The sequence below is a fragment of the Spea bombifrons genome, chromosome 10 (assembly GCF_027358695.1).
Source record: "Spea bombifrons isolate aSpeBom1 chromosome 10, aSpeBom1.2.pri, whole genome shotgun sequence".
NCBI classification, from domain to species: Eukaryota; Metazoa; Chordata; class Amphibia; order Anura; family Pelobatidae; genus Spea; species Spea bombifrons.
The window spans coordinates 32,536,882-32,561,795 of record NC_071096.1 but is presented as its reverse complement, the minus strand read 5'-3'; the positions used below and the strand labels follow the sequence as shown (position 1 = coordinate 32,561,795).

At 40.2% G+C, this 24,914-nt stretch overlaps 1 protein-coding gene across 3 annotated transcripts in view; it reads left to right on the top strand.

The window, feature by feature from the left end:
- The first annotated feature begins 381 nt into the window (after positions 1-381).
- Positions 382-24,914, top strand: part of MAF (MAF bZIP transcription factor) — a 108,005-nt gene continuing 83,472 nt past the window's right edge. Inside the window, exons 1-3 of one of the 3 annotated variants that reach the window (XM_053449184.1) lie at positions 382-1,832; positions 14,496-14,556; positions 22,451-23,049. In XM_053449184.1, coding sequence (XP_053305159.1) covers positions 778-1,832; positions 14,496-14,529 — 1,089 coding nt within the window. In that variant the 5' untranslated portion in view covers positions 382-777 and the 3' untranslated portion in view covers positions 14,530-14,556; positions 22,451-23,049. Of the gene's footprint in view, positions 1,833-3,064; positions 3,953-14,495; positions 14,557-22,450; positions 23,050-24,914 lie in introns of those variants that run through there. The other 2 variants (XM_053449185.1, XM_053449186.1) reach the window with 2 other exon arrangements.

Here is a 24,914-nt window from a genome sequence, read left to right as displayed (position 1 = left end):
ACAGACATGAAGATCCGAAGACCCCTCACCTTACCAGATAATCTCTACCATGTCCTTCAGGGTACCACCGAACCACAAAGAGTTAAACCAGGTTAGTTCCCAGCTGACAGTCAGCTGATCGCCGGTGATTGACAGCTCTCTCAGCCCCCCTCCTCTGAAAGTTTATACACTATTATGCTAATGAGGCTTGGGGATGTGGGCTCCCATTGGTCCATGGTCCCCAGTCCATTTGCCATTTGCAAAGTGACGTCAGGGTGGCTATAAAACTCAGCTATGCTTTTAAAGGGCTCTGTTGAATGATCTTTGAAGATTCCTTCCAGCTGCTCCCCTATCTCTGCCACTTTTTTCGTTTTGCATTCTGCTGCCAGTAACACCTATTATTATTATCGTGGATTCTTCTTGGAGGGAAGGGGTTAAAAAAAGGGAGACGGAGTGAAGAAGACGGAGGATCTACAGCGTTAGCTCCTGCAAACTTCACTGAAGGTTCTGAGAAGGAATTCTTACAGACAGTGAACATTCATTTTAACTTAAAAAGTCAAGAAAGAGACATTAAGAGGGACTTTTGACCATGCAGGATGACCTTACAGATGCAGCTGCTGTAGGGTGACTGGAAGGAGCCTGGATTGCTTGGCTGCTTTGATTGCAAGTATTTCTTGGGGGAGCTGAAGAAGAAGAAAAAAGACAAAAAAAGAAGCAAAACTGGCTCACCCGGTGCCAGGGCAGAGCAGCTTGGGGTCCCCACTGCAACCCTTGTGGAGGGCAGGGAGCAGCAGAAGGATGGCATCAGAACTGGCAATGAGCAGCTCCGACCTGCCCACCAGTCCCCTGGCCATGGAATATGTTAATGACTTCGATCTGATGAAGTTTGAAGTGAAAAAGGAGCCGGTGGAGAGCGACCGCATCATCAGCCAGTGCGGCCGCCTGATCGCCGGGGGATCGCTCTCTTCTACCCCGATGAGCACGCCCTGCAGCTCGGTGCCCCCTTCCCCGAGCTTCTCGGCCCCCAGCCCGGGCTCCGGGAGCGATCAGAAAAGCCACCTGGAAGACTACTACTGGATGAGCGCCTACCCCCAGCAGATTAACCCGGAGGCTTTGGGCTTCAGTCCGGAGGACGCAGTGGAAGCTCTGATCAGCAGCGGTAATACCCCCCAGCAGCAACAGCAGCAGCTCGGCCAGGGCTACGATGGCTTTGCTAGGGGGCAGCAGTACCCGTCCTCGGGGGGCATCCCGGGAGAAGACATGGGCTCTGCAGCCGCGGTGGTCTCTGCAGTGATCGCAGCCGCCGCAGCCCAGAACGGAGCTCCCCATCACCAGCACCACCACCACCAGCACCACCACGGCGGAGGGCACCCGGGAGGGGCGCAGCCTGCAGGGGCAGGAGGAGGTGGAGGAGGTGGTGGCAGCAGCTCCCCGTCTTCTTCATCATCGGTGGTCGGGGGTCTACCCCACCATCACCACCACCATCACCACCACCACCTGCACTTCGACGATCGCTTCTCGGACGAGCAGCTGGTCACCATGTCCGTGCGGGAGCTGAACCGGCAGCTCCGGGGGGTGAGCAAGGAGGAGGTGATCCGCCTGAAGCAGAAGAGGAGGACCCTGAAGAACCGGGGCTACGCGCAGTCGTGCAGATTCAAGCGGGTGCAGCAGAGGCACGTCCTGGAGTCCGAGAAGACCCAGCTGCTGCAGCAAGTGGAGCACCTCAAGCAGGAGATCTCCAGGCTGCTCCGGGAGAGGGACGCCTACAAGGACAAGTACGAGAAGCTTCTGGGCACGGGCTTCCGAGAAAACGGCTCCAGCAACGACAACCCCTCCTCCCCGGAGTATTTCATGTGAGTGTCCCCATCAAGATGCACCTCTGCCCCGGGGTACCCTCTGGGTGGGTGGTAGGTTGCGCTAGGCTGCTTCTCCAAACTTTCCTTTGCAAGCTCCTCACATATCACAAGCCTCCCCCTGCCTACTGCTTTAGGGAGAAAGGGCTTAAAAGTTATTGTGACATCCCTGACCTACATTAAATTAGAGACTAAAAGGGGTGCAAGCCACAATTTTACCCCTAATTATACCATATATATGTATTTTACCATCTTGCCAGGCTTCAACAAAGTTCTAAAGCCCACCTGCCCCATGCATGCTACTAGTTTGTGGGTTCTAGTAAAGTCCAAATCATTATGTAGCGATAACATTTTTACCCAAAGTTGCATGTAATGTAAGGAGTTGGCTTCACAAAGTTCTAGAGCCCACTTGCACGATTCATACGACTAGTCTGGGGGTTCTTACTTTAAATTCTCAGTATGACCCCCATAGTTTCAATCATTTTATGTCCATGATTGACCTTGTACTCCAAAGTTACCAATGTAAAGGCTTGTTGGATCTTGAGGCTCTGGCTAGTGTATGGCTTATCTCTTAAGAACATGTGGCTTGTGGAGCCGGCGTTGATTTAATTAATACTGATTTCCCATTTATAATATACAAGTTCATCATCAAGTGCTTGCCCTCATCCCACTGGACATATGGTCCATTGCTTTTCATGTATGGGGGACACGCTGGGCTGTAGACACAACACCCTCAAACACTTCATCCAACCTTTAGCAGTTCCAGACTTTAAACAATGTATCACATGTAGATATCAAATGACATTTCAGAACCAGTAGTCATTATGGGGACAGGCATCTTAACACCATCTCTCTCCTGTCTCTGCCTTGGGGTCTTCAGTAACTGTTAATTAGTATTAACCCGTTCTTCTTCTTTAAAATATATGGGTTCTCATGCACTCTACTGATCCATAATGTCTAATTTTTTCTGAAGGGGGTAGGGAGTCTATCTTTTAAATATTGGGGGTCTCCAGTAGGTTTTTGGAGGGGGTCTTTTGTAATTGTAAGTAATGTTTAAGTTAACTTGGGGCTGCATTTTCATCCTCCTTACATTAATGTCCCCTACTTCACGATTTTCTTTTTTGGGCTCTGTCTTGCATTTCTATGACTCCTTTTAGCACTCATATGAAGATATGCTCTTTGAAACTTACCATCCACTTTATATTTTCTTTCTATCTGTTTTTGTTTTTAAGGTCATGAGTTTTTGAGCTTGCTGTGTCAAAAAGAGCGACAAAAAAAATTCAGAGAAAAATGTTGCCATCCTGATTTCTTCATATGAGCTTGCAATAAAAAAAATGTGAATTTTTAGACTATCTCGCTGAATTCATCATTTTTGAGAATTGCGGTCCTAAAAAATATATATATAGAGATATATATATATATATATAAATGGAGACGTAAAGCAACCTGCCAAATTGAACTGTGCATCAATCTTCAATGCTCAATGTGACTCTTTGGCCCCAAAAAGTAAGACTGGCCCACCATTAATATCCCATTTTCATCTCATGCATTACGCTTGCTATTGTGTCTTAGCAACCAAGAACTTTTAATTGTCGAAAAGACTTTATGGAAAAAGAGACTTTAATATTAAGAAGGCCCTGCATGCTGGACATGTATGGTATAATTATTTTTTTTCTTTTTTTTTTTGTTTGTTTTTTGCTTGGAAATGGACTTAATGAAGAATAATGGCATGATGTTCATTTTTTTTTTGTTTGTATGTTTATTTGTCGTTTTTTTTTTTTTATGCGTCATCACTTTTTTGAGTTGAAAACAAAAAAGTGCAGCCTAATCCCTCCCCAGTTAACATTTAGCATCTGTTAGAGGGAAAGAAACACACGGAAAAAAAAAATAAAAATCCTGCTTTTTCAAATATGCAAGTCTTAAGTTAAAAAAAAAATGCACTGATCATGTTTCTTCCAAAAACAAAAAAAGGCTGAATGGATTTTATTATACAAATGTGTCAAAAATATATAAATATATACATATATATAAAAAAAACAATTCAGAGGGACTTTGAAAGGTGTCTCTAAAAAAAGTAACTTGTATTGGGACTAATATGCTGTGAGCTACAAAAAAAAGAAGTCTTAATAATTTTAAGACAAATAACCACCCTTCGTTTGAATTTGGTTTTTGGCAAACGTGGAATGCCATGGGTTTGTAGTTTTTTTTTATTTTTATTTTCGTGTGAATTTGTTAGCTCCGTTTTAATAAATGTATGCTACAGATAAAGGAATGTTCTAGATTAATTGGAACGAGTTAGGCCTGTATTTAGATGTAGGATATTTTAATAACTGATGCACTAAATTGTTTACTGTCGTGATGTTTAGAGGGGTTACAAATTACAATTTTTTTTTATTTTTTTTTTTTTACATTTTCTTTTTTGTCCTATGGTAGATTTCAGTAGCATGTGCTTGCAACCTAAAGTTGTGTATTTTTTGAAAAAAAAATCCATGCTTTATCACTGACTGTATTTGAAAACCAAAGTATTAACAGGGGAGGATCCCCTATACCTATATCTATAGGGGGTATTTTACATTCAAAAATGTTTTTTTTGTGTGTGTTCCTCAAAAATTGAAGTATTTGGGACTGAATTGCACTAAGATATAACCTGCAAGCATATAACAAAATGCAAATCTGTTTAGAACGCTAATACAAATTTATACAGTTATAAACAAAACAAAAAAAATTGTATGGCATTACTGCACATTTTTCTTTTTTTTTTAAAAAAACATTTTTTTTAACAGTTGTGGTGCAGAACTGGATTTTCTGTAACATCACAAATTCCACATTCTTAAAGGCAATAACCAGGAAAACTCGTTATCAGGGACTGATGTCATATCATTTTCAAATGGATCATAAACTTACCGTATTAATTATTATTCTAGATTCCTGTCAATTTTTTTTTTTAGCTTTTTTTTTTTTTTTTTTCTCTCTCCATATTTTGCTGTGCAAAATTGTTTGTTTTATATTTTGAGTTACTAACGAAAAGTGTGTTTGTATTTTTTCGTGCTTTGTTTCATTTCCCTTCTATGGTTATATCAACAGAAAAAATAACATACGATAATAAAACCGCAGTTTTTGATTCTGTACTAGCGTGTGCGGCATATGTTAGAGGTTGTTGTTTATTGAATTATATAGCGCCATCATATTCCGTGGCGCTGTATAAAGGGGTTCCTTTTCTATTTTTTTGGGGGGGGGGGGTGACAAATTTATACAATCACTTTGATCGGCCAAGCTAATGACACCCAGAACCTAGCTAAGGCTAATTTAGAACGTAGGCTGTTAATGAAGTCTCGAGTATTCCAACGTAAACGTTCTATTGTGTCTTAAGGAATCACTGCTGGCGTAATCTTCTTAAACGCGCCACGATATTTATGACACCGAGACTTTGCAGAGCGCAGAAGGATGTGTCAGAAGTGCGGAAAGACGCTGATCTCGGTGACAGTGCAGAGCGTGACTAACTTTAAAGGAAGCCCGTGCAGCTTATCATTGCATATATAATTATCATTATTATCATAGACCAATCCGCAGACATAACGTATTTGTTTTGTAATTAAAGGATATTTGCCCTGTTTTAATTTAAACTGATATAATATATCATATATGATATTATAAATATATATATATATATATAAATTATTTATTTATAATAATTTTATAATACTGCAAACCCATCCAATATTAAATTGGTTTTATCTTAAGGGTTAAGACAAGACATACTTTTCTGTGCATCCTTGTGGCCGAGAGTCTTAAAAATATATATATATGTTTTTGGGGTTTTTTGCATTATTTCATGCTGTTTTCTAAGTGTGTCCAGCAGCTGCTTGTGTGCGTAATATTCTTATTTCGTCTTTGCTGTTCATTAGGCAGAATGGCCACGGGTCAATCTAATGATCACCTAACCATCGCCCTTTGACATTTGACCTTTTGTGTTGCACTGATGTTTGAATACTGATTACAGATCCATATTGTAGCTGCTTTAGGTTCCTCTCGCAGCTAATCTGTAGTCCAAGGGTGAACAGATTTGGCCGAACTCCTTTGTTCGAATGTCCTCTCCTCCAATTTAAAACGCAAGAACCTTTGCCAAGATTTGCACAGGCTTTTATTCCTCGTCCGCAGGCACCTATAGTGTCGTCCGCAGGTACCTATAGCGTTGTGTCTGGCTGGGATTCACTGGAACTTGAGTTGCGTGTCTCTGGCAGTGAAGGGGTTATTCAGTGTTCACAAACCTTATCACCTCTAATACAAACTTTAAAACTCAGAACAAATAGTATGAATCAGAACATGCAAAGTGTCTGGTTCAGTGCTTTCTAACCCCACACGCTGTCTCATACTACCTGACAAAAAAACTCTGCTACTAACCGATTCATAGAAGCGTACAATTAGACAGATAAGACCCGTTCGGCCCACCTGGTCTGCCCCTTTTATTCCTGATATAAAGACTCGGATCTTAATCAGTCGTTGGTCTTGTCTTAGATTCAGGAGCCTACCCCATGCATGTTTAAAATCCCTCACTGTATTAACCTCTACCGTTTCCGCTGGAAGGCCGTTCCACTTATCTACCACCCTTCCAGTGACGTAGAACTTATTCCATTTTACCTTGCGTTACATGTAAGTGACGTTCCTTTCTTTGTAATGCATCTAACACGCAAAGGCAATCAGAAACGCGGGAAAGACTTAAACAAATGTATTAAATTTAAAATAAATAAAGTCTGACATCTCTCCGCAGCTGTCTCGCATCTTGAGCACACAAAGTAGCAGAATGTTTGCACACCTAGTATTTTAATCTTGTTAGCTTGTCCTTAGATTTTCTTTAGTATGTAAAATAGACGCTCTTTTTTCTAGTTGTAGATATGATTGTTAAAGACGCATGTTTTGGTTAATCTGTATATTTTATGGCACTAGGGTTTCCTGTTAGACTCCGCTCAGGGATCAATAGCCTGGCAATGAGGTTCTTCTAGATTATGCCTGGAATGCAGTACTGTACATTACTGATTACCGGCTGCTACTGTGTATATATATATATATATATATATATATTTAGTAATATTTAAATTAGTTGTAATGGGGGGGCAGCAGTGTCTCGGTTTAACCCGATGTGGTGTCTTATTCTGCTTCTCAGTGTTACACACACACACACTATATATATTTATAAATCTATATATAGATTTATTTTTTATTAAATGCTGGTGTGTTTAGTTTTGTTTGTTTTTGGCTGTATAAATGTTGGGGAGCGAGAGTGTTTTTAAACGTACTTGTTAATCTGTTTCAGAAAATTCTTGCCATAATTATGAAAGAGTTCTTTTGTTTTTCTTCATCTTTATATTAAACGAAACATTTTAGATTCATCCTAAATATATGTACACACACACACACACACGTGTATATATATATATATATATATATATAATCTTTGGACAGCACACGTTAGGTGATGGCTGTCTTACTGCATTATGTATACTTTATATAAAAGTATTCTGCATCATATTGTTGGCCTCCTTATCTTTTGTTATCCGATGCACTACTTATGTCCTGTTTACCCGTTGTACAGCGCTGCAGAATATGAGGCCGCTATATAAATCAATAATAACTCTAAATGCTTTAGCTGCTGTCCCATTTGGTAGCCGCCTCTCTATCATTCGAGGCAAAGTAGTCCGGATCCATTCAATTGCCTCTAAGTGTGATATGCTTCACAGCTCGTGTAGCATACATTGAATCTTTGCCCTGATACGAATGCCTACAGAATAAGCGCTTGAACAATTCCCAAGCTTGTGCCGTTCAACCCTTTGTGTGCCAGACCGTTGAGCACTGCAATGTCTTGATCGGCTTATTTGATACCCGAGGCATTGAAGCGAGGTTGTAGCACAATGAGGGTTCTATTGAAAACCCCATCCTGTCGAAGGTCCGGTGTTTGCGAAAGGCTGGTAAATAACGTATTTGTAGGCAAGTTTCAGACACCAGTGGTTTATACTAATAAAGTGTGCTCGGCGAGGCAGAAGAAAGAGAATTTGGGGCTAAATAAGTAAAAATCGAAACCTTCTCCAAACATCTGAGGCATCTTCTGGTTACGAGAGTTGCGTCCGCAGGATGACTTGCCTTTGATAGAGGAACATTCATGGTGCTTGGGAAATATATCCTTGAACGCGAATACAGTATCGGATACTCTGCTTCCTGGATTGAGCTAGTAAATTATGTATAGAGTACATTAGAATAATCTTCTAGAACGCACACAGATTGCTATCCTCTAAGTCTACCGTGATCTGTAAGGAAATACGTTTTGTTTTTTAATCAACTTTTAAAGCTGTAAATTTTAACTCCATGCAAGTAGCACCTGTTTAGGAAACTGGAGCGCAGCCAGGATTGTCAGTGAAGAATTTTCTCCTTTTTTTCCATGGAAATAGCAGTTGAAATATATATATATATATATATATCATTTTTTTTTTAATGCCGCACAGCTGCCGAAAACGTTTTTTTTGTCGAATTAAGAAAAAAAAAAAGAGGATTTTCAATTTTTTTCACCCCTTCCTTAACCCCAGAGAATTTCAGTTTTAATTCCCCAATCCAACTGATTCAACAGCTTCCTAAAGGGTAAGGGGGGGGGTCATATAGCCCCCTAATGGATATCTGTCATAAGCGAGCGTTTCCATGTATTTTTCTCCCAAATCTATGTCTTAGTCCAGCTGCAGACGTGAAGATATTTCAGAAAGAAAAAAAAAAATGCAGAAAAATATTTTTTTCTATTAAATGGAAGGCTGCAGTGCCCCTAAAAATCATTTCACAGATTAGCAACGTGAAAAAAGTGTAAGGAAAAAATATTCTAAAAAATATTCTAGTGTGTGCATTTTTTTTTATATTTCACGCTAGTGAAACATTTCTAATTAATCTATGCAGAAATCATCAATATTGTTGAAAAATATACTTTTTAATATTTAAAAAAAAACTAATAATAATATTCTAGTAAAGCGGGTATGGGACATCGAGGCTGATGGTATGGTCTACCTGTCATGCAAACCAGATGTATAGGGGATTAAAGGCCGTTCTAATGTAATTATATCTGTCCTCGTACATAGGTGCCACTGTCGGGTTATCGCATAAGATTTCTAAAGCCTGTTACAGAATGCGAGTCGGCAAAAGAGAAACACTAAAAGAATTTAATAAGCCAAAGGGGGGGAGTATATGTGTTTGCATCGCCCTACGCCAAGCACAACACATTTACATAACAAAGATTTTTACGGCGGCCAAAGAAATTTAGATTTCACTGCGGCTGCAGCTCGAAACCGATATATAAGTAAATACCTGTTTGGATCATTTTTATTTTACATTTCGCTACCCTGGTACATAAGGCATTTTTAACATCTATGCTATGCGTTATATACATTTTAAATACATTTATGTTTGCGGTCAATAGAAATAAAATTAAACAGGACGTACTTTCTATTGGTTAGAAAAGACTAACTGTTGCTGTAAGTATTTTTATTTCTGTCGTACCTAAATAGGTATAGCTATTTTTATATTTATATATATATATATATATATATATATATATATATATACTTATAAAATTAGCTATATGCTTATTATATCATTCTGCAAAAATAAACCAACCACTAATAACCTAGTAATAATAATAATAATATATAAATAATATATATATATATATTTATACACATAAACAGCGGAGCATAGGAAGTAATTTCTTAATAGGGATTACGTACTGTATATCCGTTATGATGTTTTTAATCCCACATAGTAAGGGCAATCAATCTTTCCAGCAGGGAAGGGAGGCGAAGGATACGTCTTAATTCGTTGCTGACTCCAACTACAATAATAATTAAAAAAAAAAAAACACAAATATGTAAATGTTCTGGGGCCTGCAGATTATTTCACATTTATTAGGTTGGCAGACACAGGGTTAAACTGGGGGATCTAGCTTTGTCAGGTTTGAATTTCTAAACGTTTTATTTTTAAAAAAGACCCCGCATCAGTCTCCTCGTAAGTAAAGGTGTGAAGTTAAATGTCTATAGGCGGCATACGTAAGCAGATCAGACAGACGTATGACATCATCGTTTGACATCATCAATTTAGTTTTTTGACAATTCAATTTGCAATACTTTTTCAATATGTAAAACGTAATTCAGCATCATTTTTGACAAGGATGTGCAGGAGGTAGCCATGATTGTTCATACAGGGTTGCAATCTAGAAGAGTCGGGGACAAGCAATATATATGCATAGATTTAATATGTACTAAAATTTCCAACAGCGTTTTGGGCTGCAAATGATTTAATCAACTGCTCTAGAACTCAGCGCCCAGAACGTAGGCAGCCCCCTGAAGAAAATTCTAACCCCGTTCTGTTTGTCATGTATTATCTGACGCTTGGAGCGTGAGCAGTTTTTGTTGGTTAACTATTCTTGGAAATGTAAAAGCCACATAGAACCGACTTTTAAAGCAGTATCTCTACACAAGCTAACGTAAAAATATATATACATGTTTTAAGCGGAATTCGGTGGTATTGTGTCTTTTTTTTTATCGCATTTTGGGGTTGCAGAGTAAAAAAAAATTAGCTTGAAGCGTCGTTGATTTATTTTTTTAATGTATTTTTTTATTTTAATTTTTTTTATCTGATTTTACTACAAAAAATACAAATGTGCTTTTTCTGAAACAAAGTAGCTATTTTTCGTGTCTCTAATAAGTTCACCGCGCAGAGGTTAAGGTTTAGTCAGACGGTCGCACTTCCTGGGTGGTGTAAGCGTGATACCCTGCGTACTTTCCATAGAAAGTGCGTGTATCAGCCGGCAGCGCGATGAAATGTATCGGGGGACATGTGGGTGATACTGCAACGAAAGCAAAAGCGGGTATTAAATAGGAGAGAATCCAAGCGTCGCCCGGCGAGTCGAGAATATGATTTAGTGAGCTCGACATAAGCAGAATTTAACACATAATGAGATTTTCGGCAGACAGGTTTAAAAGGTGTTTTTTTATTATTATTTAAAAATTCAGCGTGGATTATATCGTCTCAGTCAGCCTGGCAGTTTTTAGTAGGGATGGCAAGGTCACTTTATCACACACTAAAGAGCACATATGTCTCTCAATAATTATTCATCTCAAGACTTTCCCCGTTCTTTTTCTTATTTTGGAAGGGTGGTCATTTTTTACGTTGTAACCCCTTTTCTGCCGTAACAGTCTTGTGGCAAAAAGCCGGTTTTCCGTGGATTTTCCTGAATTTTATGGCTCTCTGAAAATGTAATGGCGGGGGGGGGGACTCAAAAAGTTTTATCGTATTAAAATTTTGCTGCTTCAATTCTAGAAAACAAACCCAGATTTTTAAATAACCTTTAGTATTTTCCTTCTAATTTTCGCATCTTTTGGCGAATGAAAATTTCAGTCATTAGAAACGTCAGGAAGCGGTTTGTACAACAATCATCTTTAGTTACTGTCCGGTTAAAATAAGGTTAGGGAAGGAAAACCACTTTTTCTTAATTGTTGGAGGAAGCGTAAATGGCAGGTGTAATATGTGTTTTTTTTTTTGTTGTTTTTTTTTTACTTCTTTTAATCTAAATTTGCTTATTCTCTGTAACGCTTGTCTTCATTATAACCTCTTTGGGACAGGATTAGCGTGTCATTGATTACCGATATCCGCATAGAGATTCTATTGCTGTACATTTACTTCTGTGTATGTTTCAGGAGTGAGATTTCTGAGGACACCCAGCGATAGGCTTAATCCCTACTAAAATATCTCCTTTCGTCCGTGTCAAGACTGCTGACCACCCTAAGTGCATTTTTGAGGCTTGTTATGGTAATCGAGATATCCTTCCTTCCTTAATCAAAAACTTAGAGACACGTACACTTCTTACATATGTAGTTTCAGGCGTAAAGCGTAACATCGGCGGAGGAAGCCTGTCCATGTGCCGAAATATTGAAGCAAATACGCTTTAGTTCACCCCGTGTGCCTTTTCACCACTTCCTTCAAACCTTAAAATCGGAGGCCCTGTTTTACCCATAATGCCGTCTGTCCGAGGCACAGCTGTGGATCAGCGCAGGTGCTCTTTAAATCCCTCGGTCCTGCACAAGAGAAGAGATCTGCCGAGATTCAAGGAGACCCGGCGGTTCTTAACCCTTTGTTTAGCCTTTAGCCGCAGCGTCTGGCCGTTAGACGCTTTCTAGGCTAGGATCTGCATTGCTGGATGGGGAAAAAATTTAAACTGAGATCTCTTAATCGTCCCCGTTGGCCTAGGCAGACACCACTGTGATACTGTTATTATTCTCGTTATTTATTTGTTTCTCTACGTTTGCCGGCAAAAATAAAATACACCGGGAAGAATGGCGTTTAATCCGATTTCTCCGGACGCCGCTGTTTCTGTGGTGTCGTACAAAGGGTTTGCGGCCAATAGCCACTCGCCATATCCTTTTTTTCTGTTTGCTAATGAAACTTGTATCTTCTTAAACGAAGGTAATATCCTCTGCCTGGGTATAATGGGATATCTGCTGATTAAATAAGGTCCGTATACAGCATGCCCCGTAGTAATGAAGCGCAGCCCCCGCCGGTCTCCCAAAATGTTGTAGATCCCTGTGGCTTGGAAAGTGCGCAGCGAAACACAAAGAAAGGCGTATGATGACTTGTTAATTAACTGGCGGCTGCTGAGTAGCCTCAGTAGGGGAATTGCGTGTCTCAGGAGTCACATTGCAAGGAAATAACATCTTCCAGTGTGTGTAAGCGTGTTTGGATAGGGAGGGTAAGGCAATCGGCAGCATTCTCACTACCTAGCTGCTGCTTTTCCCCAAAGGCCCTGTAATCTGATTCACTATACAATGGAGTGTCTTCCGAAGCCTCCGATTCAGAGCGGCTGGAGCTGTGGCCCCTGCGTTATTCCTGGTCATCAGCGGACACGGAAGCCGAGCGAGGGGGGGCAGGGGGTAGATTGGGGAGCTGTCGGCCGTAGTGCTCCCTCTGAGGTGAGCGAATCCAGCAGTGAAGACGTTAGAGCGTCGCTTTCCCGTCCCAACTGCGCTTGTGTGCTTGCGATATCGGGAAAAGAGCCTCAACAGTTTCATTGGAGAACTAAGAGGGAACAAGTGCGGTCATTGGGGCTACTAACCATTTGACATTAAAAAATGAAAATGACATTATAGCACGTTTCAATGTATGTGTCATTCGTGTATATTATTCAGATTAGCAAAATAGAGCGTAGGGTTTTTAACCCCTTAATGTTTTCAATGGGTTTAGGGACCGCCCATTGTCCTTAGGGGGGGAATTCATATGTTTCATATGTTTATATATATATATATATATATATAGGGTTTTTGGTTTCATTTTTCCTCGTCTGGATGTTACTCAGGTGTGAAAGTTGAATAGCATCTTTTTTTTCCCCTTTCTCCCTCATGAAACTGAATGCATTAATAACCGGATGGATTCATCCCTGGCATGAAAGTAGAGGTCATATTGAGGAAAATGACACCGAATGTCTAAAAATGTCATCTACTTTAAGAGATCCTGGGCAGAGGGCCAAGAGCAGCATTTAAGGCGGCCCGGGTCTCGTGCTTCATAAATAGCGCTGCGGACCAGCTGCAGCCCGGAGATCTCCCAGGGACACCTTAAGCCGAGCAAAATATCATTTTGTACGCTTTTTTTGGTCTTACAAAACAGAAGCGTTTGTGTTTCATCAAAGAGTTTTTATCGAGATAAAAAAAAGAAGCGAAGGGTCCGTCCCAAATATAATGCTTTTTGATTTTCTTTTGAATGGAGCTAAAGTTTTATTGTGGGCTGCTGCTGTCGTGTCCATTGGTCCTTGCAGAGGGGATCCTGAGCCCCCTTTAACTGGATGCTTATGTTTGATCTAATATGAGCCCTCGTTAATTGGATGTTTGTGTCTGGTGATCGATCATGAGCCCCCTTTAACTGTTTGCTTACGTCAGGTTACCATGAGTCCCCTTTAATGTTGGGTGACCTTGAGTTGATGCTCGTAAGATATTCCTATGCAGGGCTGTAGTTTTAAGGTCCCAAAGTATTGAAGGTCCGTGTTGTCCTAGGGAACAATTCAGCCTCCCTTGGTCCCGCATTATAAGATTTTCAGCATCCCAAAAATGTATTGTGAGTGAATCTCCATGCGCGCCAAACAGCAGAATAAGGTATCTTTTCCCCTTTACAAACTGTAAATGTAAAAAGCTACACATCAAACTAATTCTTTTTTACACGCTCTAGTTTCTCGTGCATTCAAATATTCTCTAAATAGTAATAGTGAAAGACGGCGTCAGTCCCCAATATACCATTATGATTTGGGATTAAATTTATAGGCAGATTAAAATGTATCGTAATTGTGTTTTTTTTTCCCCTTTTAACTTCTTTGAGCAAATCCCCCAAACTAGAAATGGTTAATAAAAGCCCTGTTTTCTTGGAATGTTTTGACACAAAGTAAACTGATAGAATGTTGCAATAAAATATATAGTATCTTTTTTTTTATAATCTAATTTGTTTTTGTTTGTAAATAATATTGTTCCAAAATTCAGAAAAATACCATTGCCCCCCCCAATGTATTTCGAGGTGCTGTAAGTGTGAAACCTTTCTGTTTTCACTTGTGAATATTCATGGCCTCCTCTTCTTTTTCTTTTGATATATCTGCTCGGCCAGGTACACGCGGGAATCCTCCACGTCGGTGATGTGAAAATCATTGATGCCTGAAGTTCAAAAGGTACGTCTCCGCTTTACATTCTGCGCTTGTTAGGAAATAAATAAATGACGAAGGGCTCTGAGTTACGTTCGTGTCTACGGATAGCTATTGAATGTTTCAATCGGATACCGAGGATAGGCTACAAAAAGGTCCACGTACAGAAGCACGCCGTCCTTTCGGGTGATGGAAATCTGAAGCGTCCACAATGTATTTGTGCTCAAAAACACCCAGAAGGAGAACTCTCTGGGGGGGGGGGGTCTTGCCATGAATGTTAACATTTTGGCTGCTGGAGGTGTGTTAACATCGAGATCGCCTGAGCAATGACTAGGACACCATGGTTGGCGTGCGTCATAAACGCGCGCAGGCTCAGCATAATGAGAGTTGTATTTCTCAGCAGCTGCGCCCTTATCCCTGGTGCATATTTTTTAAATTGTTTATTCAGATAGACTAACTTAATTTCTGGATTTCTTTTTTCTCCTACCAATTTTTTTTTTTAGTATTTTACATTAACGGTCCTCTAGATTGTAAGCTTGTGAGCGGCGTCATCTTTACCTAATGCATCAGTTCGTCTTAATCTGTTATTTTTTTTCTTGTCTTTTTTTTCTGTTTACTCCAACCATATTACTGTATAGATCAAAAATACAGTTCTCGTAAATTCAAACTATTTGCATAGCCGTTTCGTGTTCGTATCGGCAATACAATAGATTTAATTTAATAGCTGGGGAAAAAGGCAGGGGGATTGGTGGAAATACAGACTTTAATACAACTATTAATAAAACTATTCAAAATATAATAATTATGTATAGATATATGGATATAATAAAAATACCTGCAAGTGTATATGTGTGTGTGTGCATGTATGTGTGTGCATGTATGTATGTGTGCATATATATATATATACAATCCAGAACATAGTGCCATAATTATTATTAATTTATTAATCATTGATTTTTATATCACTATCATACTCGGCAACGCTGAATATTTAAACAAGCACCCGACAGACGTCAGGAAAGGTCCTGCCCGCTATAGTTTACAATCGTTACAATCTAAAATCAGCTATATTGTCCAAAATGGGGTTAAAACACATTTCTGGTAAATAGACTCTCCTCCAGCCCTCTGTGGAAATATTCTGTCTAAGGTTACAGAATGGAGAGAAATCACATTTCATCGGTAAGGGATGATTGGCAGGTGAGGGAGAGGTACGGAGAGACCTCTGGTCAGATGGAGCGTTAGGGGAAGGAAAGGACATCTGGAGGAAACGTGACATAATCAGTCTATGTTAGGTGCTCTGGAGAGCTATGGGATTTATTTCATGTCTGTTGTACTTGCGTATATCTAATATACTAGCATGTATGTTCAAGCAGAAATAAAAAAATAATATATATATAGACATATGTAAACGGACCTATGTGGGGAGTTTAGGTCATCTCAAGATAACTAGGCATTCTGTATTTAAGGAGCGATGGATGACACAAGTTACAGACTTTATTGATTAACAGAACTCCCATGTCTTTAGGTTATGGGTTGTTGTTCTACGATTGACCATAACTCATTCAGCAGACGTATGGGTGGCGTATTTTCTTTTCCTTTAGGGCTAAGTTCGGACACAGTAACCAAAACACTTATTGCCTTGAGAGAGGAAAATCTCATCTATCAGAGCCTGGCAATGAGAGTTTCGGTTACTGTGTCCGAACTTAAGAGTCCAGCTATTCCACCATTTATTTATATGTCTGGGTAGAGTATTTGTGACTACAGAGTCTGAAGTCACCGACAATCATGTCTTCTAACAATTTCTGGAATCAATGAAAGCGTAGGAAACTTTCCCATTTTTTTACTAGGTAAATACATATCCATTGGATTTTACTGGCCTTGGTATTCTGTTGTTATATTAACAATATGCTAAGGAAAAAAAATTCCACCCGCTAAGAAATCAGTGGGAGAGAGAAAACAGAAAGACGTACATTTCCCAGATACAAGCGCCAATAGAATAGCTGCGTGAAGCCTTTTCAATAAAGGGAATATACTTGCAAAGGCAATTGTGGCCCCGGAAACATTCTGTGTTCCATGGCAGACTCTGGCAGAATGAGAGCGCGATAATGTTGAGTTTAAGGAGTGATCTTGGATGGTACAATTCAATGCGTTTCTGGCTACTGTTTATAGCAATCTGCCAGAACATCCCACATATTCATATCCAGCTTGATCCACTCGCTTAGACGGCACAGAGTTTAGGAATGGGGATCTGTCCCTGCCAGTCCACTGCTGATTGCTAATCTTATTTATATTTATTTATAAGCCGCAAAGTGATTCTTCGAGCTCTTCGTTTCTCTTTAGCAGACTTTTTTTAAAATATATTCCAGTGTTTGATCATTATCCAGGAAAATAACTTTTCCACAAGATTTAGAAGCCAAATATATATTTTTTTTTTCTCTGTTACAGCAACTCTAATTGTAAGGACTGCACCTTTAAAAGAGACTGCTCACCATTTTTTCCCCCTAGTATCAGAGTAAAATGAGAGGCACTCATATTTTTATTTTAATATTTTTTTTAAATCATTTTCAATATTTTAATCATTTTAACCCTGTTATTGCCAAGCGATGCTGGAATCATTTGGCAAACTGAAGGTTAAATCCCAATCCCAAACCTAATTAAGCGTGTTATAGCCACACCTGGGAGCTTCTCGAGTTTCACCCAGAACTGCTGACGAACAGCAGCCTCCTCAAGGCAATTCAGTCGCCAAACAGTCGCTGCATTTGGTTCAGCACACGCCCCTTTTTATAGACCAATTGGTGCTATTCCCGCCCCTTATATGCAGCAAAGCCCCCCTTTTACCGGAGCCACACCCACTAGGAGCTGCAATCCTCAGAGGTTCCCATGCATGATTGTATCTGCCCCTTTACTCATGCTTTCTCTTTCCCCTCCACCAACAATTGTTGCTTGTTGATGAAGAAATGTTTATAGGAACTGCTTGCGGGGTGACTTTTTATCAGCTTGTTAACCCAGAGGTAAAATATAAAAGGTGTGCCCTTTTTTCTTCCCGGCCTGTTACTTGACGAGTCCCTCTCTTTTTACCTTGATGAATAATTTTACTAGCTGGAATGCTGGTGAGTTTTACCGGCGCCGTCTACTTTCCTCTCGACGCAAATAAATTTTGGACACTTTGAGAGCGCTAAAATTCCAGACACACGGTATTTTCCCACTTTGCCGCCAATGGTATAAAATATTTATTTCATATTCCCGTTCTAATTTAATAAGAGGCAGCAAATGCTTTACAATTAGTTTTGAATGAGGAGTTTTATGATGTGTATTTTTATTCCTGAGATAATTTTCAGCCCCTGTATCTTTTATTGCCCATTTCTGATGCTGAAACTCTGGAGGATCATCATTCCCATTCTATAATTTGTTTTTCATGGTGTTTTTTTTTCTTTAAAAAAAAAAAAGAATTAAACGTGGGGAACAAAAAAAAAAGCCTATGGATCTGGTGTTCCAACATATCTGGGATATCTGAGTGCATGGTTTATTGCCCTAAGCTCAAGAATGCCTAATACAACATATCTGCCCTTTGCAGAGTATAAGATCAGGAATGAAGGGCTCTTCTTTTAGATAATGAATGGGCATACTTTATAAACCCATCATAATTTTAAATGAACCCTGCTAATCCGCCCAGAAGGTGGATTACACGGGACATGCTTTTTTACATTTTCTTTAAAAACTTACTATCAACATTTTACCCAAAATTATACATTCAGATACATCTTCTGCTCCACTTCCTAATTGCATGCAAAGTTTTAAAGTGGTCTTATCACCATAACAACCAACAGCACAGTCCCATCAACATCCATAGGTAGCTATGGTGAGTAGAATGCTTTTTTTTTTTTTTTTTTTTTTTTTTTTAAACATTGCATCAGAATCGCAATTAATAAATAACCACCACGTATACACAGATTTAAAAAAAACACCCAATCCGGTATAGCTGCTTATTGCATTTAAGATGTTGATTGGACGCTTGCTTTCGTTCTCCGTGTTGCCCCTCCACCTGTTCATGACATACTCTAAGAATTGGCCTCCGAGTTCTACTAACTGCTCGTTTCTAGAACCCATGTCACTTAACTGCACATATGGCTGCCTACGCAAGTCTTCTCGCATGCTCCTAGAATAAGAGGCATGATGCTATTTTTAAGAGATAATTTGCAGTGAATTATAGCACGAAGTACGTCAGAAAAGGCAGCGGGGTGGGAATAGGATAGGGTGAAGAACAAGAGGTTAAAGAAGCAGGACAGAAAAATATAGCCCCTTACTGTGTGTACAAGCTATGCTGCAGTGATCCAAGCTGACCTGAAGGTATCACCTTCCCTAGGGGCGAGAAATGGTTGAGTCTCGATATCTGCCTAAGATCCACCCCATCTTATGTGACCTTGCTACTGATACGAGGCATAGACTTAACCTCTTAAGACTTGGTAGGGCCTTTACGTTCCCTTCTGCTCGGACTGGCTCTCCTTTTCCTCTCAATTTGCTTTTAAAGCTGTAAAAAAAAAAAAGCAACGCCTTTCTAAATTTAGTGCGGCTAATATGTTAAAGGTCCTTTCGAAGGAGAAGAGAGCTTCCCGTAGCGGGACTTGTTCTGAGATGGCAGCAGTGCCACGTTTCACAGATCTGCGCAGTAAGCAGATCCGAGTGTCACCGAACCAAGGGGATAGCGGAAAAATAAACTGATTTTTATTTCTCGCACTTTTTTCATCGAACGGGCTGACGGCAGGGAGATCCGCAGTGTGTGACCGCAGGAGAATTCTGAACTGGTCCGCGTTCTTTTATTATTCCATGATATTTGTTGTTGGTGATCCTTGCGGAGGCACCGAGGGGTCCTATGGACACCTTTCCAGACTGGTCCCATTAAGAACAAGCAATCTGCGGTACTATTATCTAGTCTGGATTAATCAGGCACCTGACGAGTCTCCTTCCATAACCATACCTGGGAACCTTTGCAATTAGCCGACCTTAATATTAAAATATTAACCTTTTAATAGCCCATTGTTAAGAATGTTTGCCCAAAAGGCTCTCATACTGATCGTCATGGAAACCCTCACTCAACGTTATTTAAAGATACACTTAATACAGTCACCTGCATTCAAGCAGGAGTATCAACCAAACCATACCGGGAGGGAAAGCATTATATTCACAGTGGTGTAGAATTGGACGGAGTCGACTCCAGACTGTGTGACCCTGAGATTGGGGCAAAAACCCCTGAGTTCTCAGGTACACAGATAAAGATTTAGAGTAAGCGTTTCTCTGTAATATGGGGTGCAAGCATTAGCCTTTGGCTGTCTTCAGCTACTAGCAATTGATCTTAAAGGAGCAATGTGTGTACTTACTTAGGAGTACAAGGTACTTTGCACTCTTCCCAGTTTATTTTCATCTTACAGCTGAAATAGGCACCAAACCTGTCGACGCAGTTAGGCCTGTCCATATGGACTCCGGCCAGACAGGGCAGGATGCCAACATTAGCGTCACAAAGAAAGCGGGCTGAGCCGCTCTGCTTCTTATGTTAATAAATAATACACTGTGATCAAAAATAAAATTGGGACACTGTTCCTTTAAGCATTCTTGCTAAAAAAAAAAAGGGCCTACGTTAAAAATATATAACCACGGATACACACGTATATACATGAACGTCTTGCAGGGAAAGCTGTGTAAATGCATAATTCCAGCCGCAGCAGTGGAAATAAATGTGAAAAAAATGTTAATAACCTTTCTATAAATAGCGGTGTTTAGTCGGCGCTTATAGATTCCCCGAGATTCTGAAATTCTATTTCAATGTTACACGGAAGAAACAGAGGCAGCTCGTGCATTTCTGGGGATTCTGTCTCGGAAGAAAGCTCCCTTGGGATTCGACAATCGAGGCGAACTAATATATAAAAATTAGACCTCGTTTTGGGACTGAAATCAAAAAGTACAACATCCTTATCGCGGCCAGATCTACCGAATCAGCACAATCACGTGAAATAATTAGCACGTTTCCGGGCGTCCGACGACTGAGATACTTGTGCATGGAATCGGAAAATAATTATTATTATTTCAATAATGTTTCTTCCAAATTCAGGGTGTGAAAATATATTGATGTAAATACGGCAGAATTTTCAAATTTCCTGCTATTTCCAATCTACACCTCTTGCGTTGAAACGACTCACTTTTAATAGATTTTTAGATTTTCAAATGTAAGCGAATGGAAAGTCACGGGCAAGTAATTCTGTGGCTACGGAACAAATTGGACAGCCTCGTTTAGAGCCTTCAGCTTCTTATTCTATGTTTCTATATGAAGCATCAAGAATTCAAAGGCAGAAAAGAACCATTTGGACCGTCTAGTCTGCCCGTTTTTCTAGCTGCAAAGACTCAGACCTTAATCAGTCATAGATTTAGGGACTATATGCCTATCCCATGTATGTTTAAATTCCCTCATTGTATTGGCCTCTACCACCTCTGCTGAGGCAGTTACGCTTAACCACCACCCTCTAAGTAACGTAAAATATGGTTACATTGGAAGATCTGTAGGATAGATTGAAATGCTCAGTAGGGTTTTGGGTAGATGAGTGGGGTGTCCTTAAGCTATGCTAAGCGGACTATATCTCCAGAGGCGTTGGGTGGACTTACCTTCATCAAAGGTTCTTCGGCCCTTTTAATTGGTCTCTAGAAGACAGGTTGAACGCATTTCGTACTGAATCCTTCACGGTATCGGTATTCTTTCTAATGTACTTGTTTTAAAACAAAAAAGAGCAACTAATGTCACTTTTCCACGATCTTCCCTTTTATTGAAAGCCCATTTGTGCGAACAATAAATATGTCTCTTCCAGGAACGTGCCTGTTTGTTCGGTGTTTTTAAGCAGGGATCCTGCTTTCAAGAGAACAAAGATGTATGTCAAGTAGAAAGATATATTTGTTCCAGCGCAATAGGAAATGCATTATTAATGAAGAATGGAGGTGTACCTGAGCCAAGCAGAGTTCTGACTTGTCTCTACGAACATCTTGGGCGCTAAAACGCTAAGAAAAAAGTACGTGCTTCCTTTCAGAGAGACTCGGTCTCTTAAAAATTAATGCATAGGGTAAAGAAAAGACATATAGCACACATTTTTTATATTTTTTCCCAAATATTGTGCTTTTGCTTTGTTGAAGCCTATTGGAAAGTTATTGGAATTCACCTGCTTCTGGTGCAAGCCCTTGGGCGATACCAGTAGGGTAATTTGGGATATTGGACATTGTTCCGCTGGGGAAAGGAGCTCATGGGTCTGCCCCGAATTAATGTTCTGGGCCACTACGTGAAGCCTTTTTTTGTGTATTTTATGCTTAAACCGTGTCTGGGTTCTTTCTTATTGAACCCTTATTCTATGCACCCTCTTTGGTGAAACTATTTTAGGCAGGACTGGACACTGTGCGTTGTATCCTAAATATATTCAGAGCTGCCGTGTTAATGGGATACTCGGCTTCTTCTCCAGGCCAAATGATGCCAACGCCCCCTTGGGTAGCCCCCTTGGGTAGCCCCCTTGGGTAGCCCCCTTGGGTAGCCCCCTTGTAGCCATCTTGTATTAAGTCGCTGAGTTTAACTAGAGACGTGACTTGGCATTGAAGGAAGGCTCGGAATGAAGTTAGAAGTGAGATTAATCTTTGATTACTTAAGAATCGTATTACTCTTCTGTTAATGAGCCTTTTGATGTCAGCAGCAAATCTGTCTTGCATGTTCTTGTCCTGTTTATAATGTAATGCCACGTGCTCCTTTCATCATGTCCACCCATTCCTTTATTTATTTTCTTTCTTTCTTCATCATGGCTTACGGCATCCTCATTTTTGTCATTGAGTCCTCACGCCATCATAATCATCAATTCAGGAAAACAATGACTAAAACTGAAGTGCTCTTTTTTATTTGCAGGTGAAGTAAAGTCGGGCAGCTTCTGTGCGAGCTTCCCCACTCTGCTCCTCCGGAGACTTCAGTCCACGCGGACACAAACACTTTCCCACAGAGGCCTGCTCTTATTCTACTTTCTATGCTTTTACGGACAACGAAAATGCCAAATCGTGAACCACGTCATTGTAAATGCCATTAGCAGTGGCCAGGGTTTTCGGTCATGAGCTTGTAACTCAACTCTTTCAGTTGCATGCTTTTATTAGGACCTTTTTAAAGCTTTCTAGATACATCTGCTCTGTATAAGAATGGACTTTTGCAAATATTTTACAGTAATATGCAACAGGAACTCGTAGGAGTCATCGCTCCTTTCCGTCGGGTCAATGACTATATCGTGGACTCTGTCTTCACACTGGGTAAAAAAGTCTGCCACGCTGATCAAATTGTGTCCTCAGGTGACCTTGTGGCATTTTAGCTGCACAAGAAAATATCCTCAAAACTCCTGCTTTTTCGTCGTAGGGATTTCTCCCTATTGTCTACTGCTAACTGTTCCGATCACAGATTTCTACACGTACCTGTCCGTTCACCTTCACTCGGAATTCTAGAATACTCTACAGCCAGCAAAGTCAAACAGCTCCATCAAAAAAAAAAAAAGACGTGTACAAAAATGGCACGGCATTAACCAAGTCACAGCTGCTTTTTTATACGTTGCTAACGTCGAGGAGAAGACTATCCGTGAAACGCGATGGTAGAATGATGCAACGATGGTGCCAACTAGCAACAATCTCATCTTTGTATATACATATGTATTAAATCTCATTGTATATAAATGTTTAAAGTTGCCCCTTTCCTGCTGGAGGATCGGAACTATGAGACTTCTTCCCGCTCCCTGCCCATCCCCAGCACGAAAGAGCTCATATGCCAAGCATGATATCCATATATATCTCCGTACTAACCATATTATAGCAATTTGTGATGTTAGCGGCAGAGAAACCTAGTCGCCTACTGCCTTAACCCTTTGAACGCCAGTCGAGTAAGCAGCAGAATGCTGTGACAGACATTGCAGACACCTCCGGGTGCTCAAAGGGTTTGATCAATATTCATAAATAGCGCTAGATAAAAATGAATTTTTTTTTTTGTTTGTTTCATTTTCTGATTGCATACTTTGTAACATTGCAAATTTCCCTCCACCTATCAATTTCACGAGGTCAATATTTTTAGATAACTATTTAATTTGGAGTTATTTAAGCCCTCCTTACTGGTCATCCGATTAGCGTGTTCCTGTGACATTCATGTATATGTGACATGTCATGCAGGAGGTCAGCATTAAACCGTATACAGTAAGGCTGCCAAAACCAGTCCTTGCCGTCGGTTAAACACACACACATCTTAATCTACTGCCTTCATGGGCTAGATTTGTAAAGCTTTATGCTAGATGAGATAGGGTTCTGTACCTCTGCACCCACTCCATCCATGACCTCCAAGGCTTGTCGGGCACAGGTTATTTTCACTAGTATATATATTTACATATATTCATCCCTCCAGTATATCAATATATAAACTGGCTGTAAGTGCTAGATGTCAATGCGTTACAAACTAGTGAATGTTATTGATCTGATGTGGAATGGGTGGTAAATGGCCAATATTCTATATATATATGCTATATATAGATGCATGCAGTAGGTAACTGACTCAGGTTAGTCTCCTGTCTTATAGGCATGCAGTTGCTCACCTGTTATCACTCTCCGTTTGCATTAATGAGTTGGAGCCACGCTAGATCAGTCTTCCATTTTCCGTTCTAAGAACTCAGTGGGGCTGCAACTTAATTTTGCCATAAAGTGAATGACGGCGGTGGTGCAAGAGACAGCTGTAGATACCACGAGGACAGACTCGGCAGCCGAACGTGGCTGCCTACAGGAGCAGGGGATCTCTGCTGTGTGGGACAACATAATAAGTCACCTTCATCACCGAGAATAACTTTTATATATGCAGTCTGGCTTTTTGTTATATTTAGTTTGAATAATAAAGGATTATTATTATTGACATGTTGCTGTCCCTTTAAATGCATACCTAAAAACATGAATAGAAACTTAAAGGGAAACCAGCTTTATCAATGAAGTCTCATGTCCTCCTCCACCGTGGTCATTGCCGAATGAGACGCGTCTCCCACGCCTGTACCACGTTCTCCAGTGACTCATCAAAAAAAAAATACCTAAATTCTGCAGCCCTGCGCTGTTAAATCTTAAAAAAAAAAAGGCCCCGTTTCTGCAGAATTCTCGGTAAGTGGCGCAATACGTGCTTTTGGAAACCGTTAACGGTGTTTCCTCGTTTTAATAACATTCCAACAGAAACAAAGTATTTATAAATAATGCTTTGACTTAGAACTCCCACTTATTTAATATAATTAGAAAGGAGTGATTAATGAAAACACTTTAAAAAAGCAAAATCGCATACACATAAAGTTAGTGAGTGATCTTTGTGCCATTTGGGT